This window comes from Leiobunum rupestre, chromosome 1, assembly GCF_980474605.1.
Source record: "Leiobunum rupestre chromosome 1, qqLeiRupe1.1.hap1, whole genome shotgun sequence".
NCBI classification, from domain to species: Eukaryota; Metazoa; Arthropoda; class Arachnida; order Opiliones; family Sclerosomatidae; genus Leiobunum; species Leiobunum rupestre.
The window spans coordinates 60351806-60361279 of NC_143384.1; the positions used below are offsets into that span (position 1 = coordinate 60351806).

At 41.3% G+C, this 9474-nt stretch overlaps 2 protein-coding genes across 2 annotated transcripts; both read right to left on the minus strand.

Annotated features, from left to right (window-relative positions):
* Nucleotides 1-1445: 1445 nt before the first annotated feature.
* LOC149963458 (uncharacterized) lies at nt 1446-4211 on the minus strand. The gene has a single exon (XM_090166911.1). It carries the CDS (start codon nt 4209-4211, stop codon nt 1446-1448), a length of 2766 nt encoding a protein of 921 aa, XP_090023037.1.
* Nucleotides 4208-6766, minus strand: LOC149963459 (uncharacterized). The gene is made up of 3 exons (XM_090166916.1): nt 6661-6766; nt 4680-6617; nt 4208-4560 (listed from the first exon to the last, which is right to left on the minus strand). The coding sequence occupies exons 1-3, from the start codon at nt 6764-6766 to the stop codon at nt 4208-4210; spliced, it is 2397 nt and encodes a 798-aa protein (XP_090023042.1).
* Nucleotides 6767-9474: the final 2708 nt, after the last annotated feature.

A 9474-nucleotide genomic window follows, 5' to 3' on the forward strand; every position in this document is an offset into this window, starting at 1 on the left:
CTGTTCATTACATATTTAATTAGAAATATTTAAAAGAAAAAGATGTTGTAGGTTTATTCAAATTATTTTTCGGCAGCCGGTGACGTAGACGGCCGCTCGCTACCCAATTGGCCGATATTTTCTTAGCTTCCACAATGTAGAGCTGGCTTATATATAAACGGTAGAACCCACTGATTTCTGATATAACGGGAAATCTCGGGAAATCTCCTATCGAACCACGTGATTCTACAATGATTATACTCATAAAGATAGAAAAGAAATAGAGGGAAGATTACCGCGTTAAGGCACCCCTGTTTTTGACCGGGAAAATTCATCTCCTCCCCCCCACGCATGTATGAGAGCGGAGATGGGCAGAAATTGCAACGCCATTTATTCTTCCTTAGTTTACATCAAATGACAGTTGATTTTCCAAAAGGGCATAATGTATTTAATTTCACCGCGCGTCGATGATTATACTACAATTCACTTTCAAAAGTAAAATAAAAGAGGGAGGGAGATAAGTGGTATAGAAAAGAGTGGTCATGACCAGAAAATTATTTTTTAAGTAGGGGGCAGTGTTGGAAATAAGGTAGTGGCGTCGGTCGGTCAAAGACCAGTTTATTTTGGGATATGACCAGTAAATTAAATAGAATCTGGGGGGTTCACTGGTCATAATGGACAGTTTATTTTTAATTAAAAGTATAATTCTATACCGAAGCAAGGATCATGCTTGTAGCTCTAAAAATTTTCTAAACGAAAGAAAACTAAAGGTGAGTAATATAATCTTGGGATATCTATTGAAATTCCTTATTTCTCAACCTGCTATGGAGCCCGATTTTTCCGACTTCCGGCGCAAACTCAGTAAAAGCCACACGAGAAAACGCGCTATAGAGAAATGCCGTGATTTCGAATCTAGGGTACCAAAGATAATTTAAACTCGTACCCTAGATTCGAATACTGAGAGCTTTCCCATTGACGGTTTTGTTACGAAGCGTTTACCCTTTTCCGGCACGTGACCTTATGAAAACGCGACTAAATATGAGTTTCAACTAAAACGATGGGAGTACTGAGAATATCTAAAGGTTCCCAAGAACGATAGTAGTCGGAATATAATTCCCAGTGAATCTGGACTCCAACAAAAAAATAAGACTCCTATTCAAGTCAAAACCTTCACAACGACTCTTTTTTATTCTTCCAAAAAATATTATTTCAAAACGCGTGAAAATTCAAACTTTAACCGTCGACTAAAAAGCGTGCGAAAAATTGATACTAGAAAGTTGTATCTCCTCAGCGCGTGTCTATTTTTAAAGACAATATTATAAACGAATATTATTTATACATTTGTTTTAGCTCTGGATTTTTAGGCAATAAAAAACGAAAATACGATAATACATATCAGATGCGAAAAAATACAATTTTGTTTGTTATAAGTAACTGAGCCAATATGAAGTGGGAAAAAATATGTTTTAACATACTCCCCCGATTGAACTTAACAGTTCAACAAAAAACGTCCAATTAAATTTCCAATTTGTAGAGTAGTTGAATTGGTCGGCGTAGTCGTTGTCATGCAGTCTTACTATACAATTACGGATGCATCCATCTGCTCCCTTGAAAGTTTCGTCGATGACTCCCATTTTCCAGCACAGTCTCGGTTGCTTGTTCTCGGCGATGATAACGACGTTTCCTTCCTGAAGCGGTTCCGTCGGTTTGTTTGGTGTGCGATGATGCGCTGATCTCAGCTGGAGTAAATATTCCGACCGCCATCTACGCCAAAAACCATCTAGAATTGTTTGACGGTATTTTAGGCGTCGTGTTAAATCTTCCTTGGTAGCTGTGTGTCCGGAAAATTGTATCGATGGTAGACTGGTTATACGGTCGCCCAATAGAAAATGTGCGGGCGTGAGCGGTCTTGGCTCACGAGGGTCTTCCGAAATAGTAGTGATAGGGCGGGAATTTATTGCGGATTCTGCTTCCGCGAGAACGGTCTCCAGTTCTTCGTGCGTCAGCCTTGCTCGCCCAAGTACTTTTCTCAAAGCTTTCTTGACCGATGCCACTAGCCGTTCCCAGAAACCACCCCACCAGGGCGCTCTGTCTGCACTGAAAGTCCATTTTATTTGATGGTTGGCAAAGAATTGGTGTGCTTCAGGACTGGCTATATTTGCGAACAATTCACTTAGATCACACTTGGCTCGTTTGTAAGTTTTCGCGTTGTCAGAGAATACGCGTTTTACTAGTCCTCTCCTAGCAGTAAAGCGTCGGAAGGCAAGCAGAAAGTTATCTGTAGTTTGGTCTGATACGAGTTCCAAGTGTACTGCGCGAGTTACTGCGCAAGTAAACAATGCGATGTAGGCTTTTTGACCATCGCGACAGTATAACGGTCCAGCGAAGTCCATACCGCAAACTTCGAATGACGGAGCTTGCGTAGTACGTACTTCCGGCAGCGGGCCCACGATTACATCTGACGCTTTCGCACGGAAGAATTGGCAAATGGTGCATGATTTTAATATACTTTGCACCCTTTTTCGACTTTTCAATAACCAGAACTTTTCTCGTAAAACGACTGTAGTGCTTGTAACACCAGCGTGCATCACTTTTTCATGTGAGTTTTGCACTAAAAGCGTGGTATACGGGTGATCCGGTGCGAGAATCCATGGGTGCGTCTCCTCGTAGGTTAGGCCGCTTCCCTGAATTCTGCTATTCACACAAAGTAGACCATTTGCGTCTAACTTAGGGTTGAGAGTTTTTATTTTAGAATCCTTGTTGATCGATAGCTGTTTTTTCAAGCGTTCGACTTCTTCGGGAAATTGTTCTTTTTGTGTATTCTTTATCCAGTATATTTCGGCTTCATGAATTTCCTCAGCTGTTAATTCTTCTGATCGCATACATCTGTTTCTGTTAAAGTAATTTTGAATATATCGAAATACCCAAGCCGTTACGCGGTGAAGGGTTTTCAGTGTGCGATACATTTTGATGTTTATAGGGTGATCGCTCTCTTGTTGATTCGTGACTTTGAGAACATGCATTGCGTTACGTAATTCTTCCTGTGGTTCTTCAGGTGTCTCGTCGTTGGTAACAACGTCCCTTACCAAAACCTGTTCTTGTAAAAACGCCGGACCGTGCCACCAGAATTCGTTCTGCGCTAGATCGTTCATTTTACAACCTCTCGTTGGGAGGTCTGCGGGGTTTTCCGCACTTCTGCAATAGCGCCAATTCATTGGGTCCGAAAGGGTTTGGATAGTGCGCACCCTATTAGCTACGAATGGCTTCCATCTGGACGCCGTCCCTTTAATCCATCCGATTGCAATTTGCGAGTCTGTCCACAAAAAAATTCTGCTAGGTTTCGTTTCAAACGTTTTCATGAGATGGTTGGTCAATTCGGCGCCCAATACGGCTCCCATCAACTCGAGTCGGGGGAGTGAAAGTTTCTTCAGAGGTGCCACTCTGGATTTGGACGTAACCAATGTTGATCGAGTTCCTCCATCTCTGGTCTGATACTGAAGATAAACGACGGCTGCGTACGCTTTCTGACTCGCGTCAGTGAAACAATGAAGTGTGACGTTTGCGATGTCCAATTTTTCGACCTCATTAAAGTAATATCGTGCGATTTTGATATCTCTCAATTCCTTTAGTTCGCTGCACCAGCAATCAAAGACACCTTTCAGCTCAATAGGAAGGGGCTCATCCCAACCGATTCCTTTCTCCCAAAGTTTCTGGAAAATAATTTTCGCCCGAACTATGAAAGGTGACCAAAGTCCAAGCGGGTCAAAAACCTTGGCCACGGATTTGACCACCCAACGCTTGGTGCTGGTTCGATTCTGTACAAAGTCCAATAGTTCTTTAGTGTCAAAAATAAGATTGTCGCGTACGCTGTCCCATGAGAGTCCGAGGACTTTAGATTGGGTGAAATTGATAGGCTCGTCACTGTTAGTTTCATCGTCCCCTTCATAGAGAAGTTGTCTCAACTCAGAGGAGTTGGTTTGCCACTTCCTGAGAAGCATTCCCGCCTCGCTCATAACTTCTTTGGCTTCAATGATCAACTGATACGCGTTGCTAACTGTCTCCGCACCAGATAAAAGATCGTCTACGTATAAGGAATCGTCGATAATTCTGGAGATTTCTGTTTTCGTTTCCTGATATTTTCTCGCGTGCATACGTATAGTGGCCGCTAATAGATACGGACTAGATGTGACTCCAAATGGTACTCGTGCGAATCTGTAGATTTTAAGTCTCATAGTTGCTTTTGGGTTCTCGCATCGATCCATAGAAATCTCAATGCGTCGCGATCTTCTTCTCTAATTTCAATTTGGAGAAACGCCTTCGCGATGTCTCCTGTAAAGGCAACCTTGTGTTCACGGAATCGTATAAGAATATCATAAAGATCCGGGTTTAATTTCGGGCCGACTTCGAGACAGTCATTCAGCGAAGCGGTTTCGAACGCGTGTGAAGATGCATCGTAAACAATACGAATTTTTGTCGTTTCGCTATTCTCTCTTATTACAGCTCTGTGTGGCATGTAATAAACGAGTTTACCTTTTTTCATAGTAGGTTTAACTTCCTCAATTATGCCGTTTTCAAGCTGCTCTTTAATAATTGAATTGTACTCTTTCAAAATAATGGGCTGCTTACGTAGGTTAAAGAGTAAATTCGAAGTGCGTTTGGAGGCGACTGAGTAGTTATCTGCGAGATTAGATGTGTCTAACTTCCACGGCAATGCAACAGAGTAGCGACCGTTTGCGTAGGTCGTAGTTTCCTCAAAGTTTTTTTTATATCCTCCTTCGAGTGGCATTCAGGTTCGTTTTCCACGATACCAAAGGACTCCAATTCCCAGAACTTGCGAAGTTCACTCGATAGTTTATCATCTTGCTTCTCTTCAACTTTAACACGCATAATCGCCACAGTGTTAATGCTGATCGCTCGTGAAGCGACTTCTACTGGACCTTGTAAAGTCCATCCAAATGTTGTTTCCAGTGCGGTTAGGAAACTTCCGATGCGTTCGGATCTTCCGCTTGCTATCGCCCATAGACAGTCTGCTCCAATTAGTACGTCAACTGCGTGCGAGTCTCGGGTATTGTTGTTAGCTAACGCTGCGTCGGCCAATAGAAAGCCTCTTCTTTGGAATTCTTCGGATATATCGGGTCCTGGAAGTGAGAACACCGAGCCACAGATTTCGGGGGCTTCGTACGCTTCGATTATCACACTTTGTTTTGGATCGTGACGGCTTCTCAACTGCAGTCGTACTCTCCTTCTTTTCACTTTTTCTGGTATCGTACTACCAAAACTGCTCAGCTCCAGATGGTCTTCGCTCACGATTTCAAGTCCAAGTTGTCTCGAAATACTTTCTTTGATGAACGTAACATGACTACCATTGTCAAGAAGGCAGCGCACTGGTAAATCTCCTTTATATCCTGGTTTCTGAGCTATGGCTAGAGCTGTTTGTAGTAAGACCACTTCTTTTCGGCTACTCGTGACCGCGGCGGACAATTGAGTTATTTCCTTCACTCTCGTTAAATCTGATTGCGAGACTGGTCTTGAATCACTTTGCGTTTGTAATTTTTCATCAGCTTTGTTTTCAACTTCTTCACAGAGGCTTGTACGATAACGACGGTTACATTTTCTGCAACTTCTAGCGTTCATCCTACATTCTCTGGCTTGATGATTTTCCCTCAGACACACGAAACATCGTCTCTTACGAACTAGAATGCTCTTCTTGTCTTGAAAGTTGCGATAGTGCGGCGGTTGCGTATGTGTCGTTTTCCAACGCGTATTCAGCGGATGCGTATTGTGAGATTGCGGTTTCTCTGGTTCAGCTGATTTCCCAAGAACGAGGGCCCGTTCTCTACTTGCGATTTCTTTTTGTAGAAAATTCAATAAATCTTCTACTTTTAGAAGCTCTTCACCAGCGTGGTGTCGACTGAAGGCTAGTGTGATGTCTTCGGGCAATCGTTGTGTAATTATAGGACAGAGGAGGCTCCCATATGACTCATCAATAACTCCGAGAGATTTCAGACTTCTCACTTGTACTTGGCAACTGTCGTACATCTTCCTGAGGCCAGCGATGTCGTTTGACCTTCTCACACTTGGCAGGTTTAATAAAGCGTTCATGTGCTCGCTAATTATTATGTCCTTGTGTCCAAATCTCTCCTGCAGTACGGCGACAGCGTTGTCGTAGTTTTCTTCCGTTAGTGATAGCCCTTCGACGGCTCTTAAAGCGGCTCCCTCCAAATACGATAGTAGATAACTATATTTATTTCTTTTCGATATACCCTCAGCGTTGTGGATGACGTTTTCGAAGTGTGTCCAAAATGATTGCCACTCACTAATAGTTCCGTTAAAATGACGAACTTCCAGCTTCGGGAGTTTGACTGTTGTTGTTGGTGCGATCGGAGGGTTAGGTCTTACCCTCCTGCTCGATCCGCTCGCGATGCTATCATCATCCGAATCACTGCTATTTGAATCGTTGAACTGACGACGAATACGACGCTCATCCTTCTTCTTCCGTTCCACCAAACGTTTCGCTCGTACAATAATAATTTCCAATTCGTCGATGTATTCTTGCGAATCTCCGTGATCTGTTTCCAACTCGCCCTCCGTTGTAAATAATCCAAGCAGTTCCTCTTCGTAGTTTTTTAAAATTGCCACTTTTTGAATCAATACCATGACGTAACCTTCTAACTTGGAAACATCTGGCTCCTCCAGTTCTATTTCTGTCGCGACGAGGTTCTTCCACTTTCGTAGCGGCCCTCTTGGTAGCCGCTCGTCTACTCTTAATGACCCTTAAGTCGTCCATCTTGTAATTGTTGATAGGTTCCGATGATCAGCGATATCTCTATACGCTGCGGATGGCAAATTCTTTGGTGTAGAATCCAACTTTCACTGAGTTCCCGGGTTTCGGCACCAAAATTATATGAAAACGCGACTAAATATGAGTTGCAACTAAAACGATGCGAGTACTGAGAATATCTAAAGGTTCCCAAGAACGATAGTAGTCGGAATATAATTCCCAGTGAATCTGGACTCCAACAAAAAAATAAGACTCCTATTCAAGTCAAAACCTTCACAACGACTCTTTTTTATTCTTCCAAAAAATATTATTTCAAAACGCGTGAAAATTCAAACTTTAACCGTCGACTAAAAAGCGTGCGAAAAATTGATACTAGAAAGTTGTATCTCCTCAGCGCGTGTCTATTTTTAAAGACAATATTATAAACGAATATTATTTATACATTTGTTTTAGCTCTGGATTTTTAGGCAATAAAAAACGAAAATACGATAATACATATCAGATGCGAAAAAATACAATTTTGTTTGTTATAAGTAACTGAGCCAATATGAAGTGGGAAAAAATATGTTTTAACAGACCTCAGAAAAATCGGGCTCCATCGGTTGCGGTAAGGCGCAAACCATGGAGCGAATGTTTTCTGAGTTCCAGTGGGAAGTGGGTAAACGCTATCGGCAACGCGCGAGAGAGTGATTTCGAATCTAGGGTACGAGTTTAAATTATCTTTGATGGTACGTAGTTATATAATCTTTGCTTGGATTAAATTAATCAAAGCTTGGCAGCTGGCAAATAGCAATGGGAAGAAGCCCAGGCCTATTGGGTATGAGTATGCTTCATTGAGATGGGAATAATAGTATTATTCCCAACCAGCGTGGGAAATAAGGCAGTGGCAGTGGGCAAATGACCAGTTTAAAAATTTCCAGGACCAGTTTATTAATTAAATCGGAGGGGGGTTAGTGGTCCACTGGACCACTTAATTAATTCGAGGTGTTTTAATTTTTTTTAGTGGTTCTGCTTGAATATTTTGCAATTGGTTGTTCCAAATGTTATATTATTAGTCTTTGGATTTAGAGGTCTGTGTAACGGCGGCTGCGGCCTTGAAAAATGCCCGCTTGTAAGTGAACCGCGATTCCGCATTAAAAGTCGAGAGATGGTGTCTGGCAGCTCTAGCTTCTGGAAGCTTCGGCCGGGGCCGCCAGTCCCTTTGGCCAGTCTATCACTCAAGTCCTTGTTTCCCGCGAAATGAGAAGCTCACCTGGGTCTAACTGATCGCCGAGGTTTAACAGATACGAATTGTGATAATTAAGTATAAAGTTTTCATACCATAGTTCCTAAACGTTTCTAAAGGTATATACGTTGCCTCCGTTATATCAAGGCCTGGGTTCCCTCTTTCCTGAGCATTGTACTACGAGTTATTCCCCCCCTGTTTGAAGTTTCCTATTTTCCCCAATAGATGGCGTTCGTTTCCATTGCGTTTAAATTTTAAGTTTTGTTCACATTGGTCCTGAAAATGTATTAGTTCATCTACACGGCCAATATTAGCCAACTTCAGTTTATTAATTTTAATAATTTGTGAATTAATAAATGTATTACTCTTATTAAGGCTTATGTTAAATAGAATATAGTTTATGTGTAGTTGATAGTTTCATGATGGTCAAATAATTGATTCAATTGGTTTATTAAAATTTTAAAATCAACATTTTTAATACTGGAACATGAAATCAGATACTTGTTTTCCAAAATATCACTAATGGGAGTAGAAAGATATTTTCCATATCGACCACCCACATACATATCAGTATTTTCCTAGTATTTCAAACTTTGAGAACTTTTCTAGATAAGGGCTTGGTGTTTAATTTTTTTTTCTTTTCGATCTGAGGCATCTTTAGCGTGATTATCTAAAAGAGCTCTCAAGAACTTCTCTAGAAGGATTTTCCGTAAATCTTGACTTTCCCGTGATGAGAAATTCTTGCATTCGTTGCACATTAGGGGTTTTTCGAAGTAAGGTAGAATTTCTCTTACATATGATTGAAGCACTTGTACCCGAGGAAACAAATGGAGTGAGGATTGCACAAATTCCGTTACAAGGGCCAATAATGTAATTGTTTTTAAAGCTGCTGTCATCGGATGAGAGAATAATAGTACTGCTCTTCTTACATTCATTTTTTCAAAGCTCGTTGGGAAAACCATTTTCCTAGTTAGAAATCTTACTGGTTTCATTAACGCATTGCTTTGAGCGAGATATAAGTCCGTGACAAATTTGGGGTTAATTAGAAGGGCAATAAACACCATAATACGGTCGAGGAATTGATTTCTTATATTTTTTATTATATGACTTTGATCAAAGGCGATGAACATTTTCCTAGCTGGATCTAAGGGATGTACTATTTCGTGATGTAATTGTCTGTCACTAGAAAATTTCTTAAACGCTGCAGTATTAATCTTTGCGTTGTCTGAAACAAGCCGGACAACAACGAATCCACAGTCTTCCACCGCTTTAATCACCTCCAATGTAATTTTGTGAAGCTCTTCCGCTGTCAATTTGGCGGTAAAAAAATAGGCCACGGGAAGTTTAAAATTGGTTGAGAGACCCTGGAACACAAAACACAACCGTCTTCATCTGTTGCGCTTGTTTCACCAAAATATCGATCCATTTTTCTGTCATATAATAACTTTGGTTTAATGGCCATTTCATCGTGCATTAAAGATCCTAATAT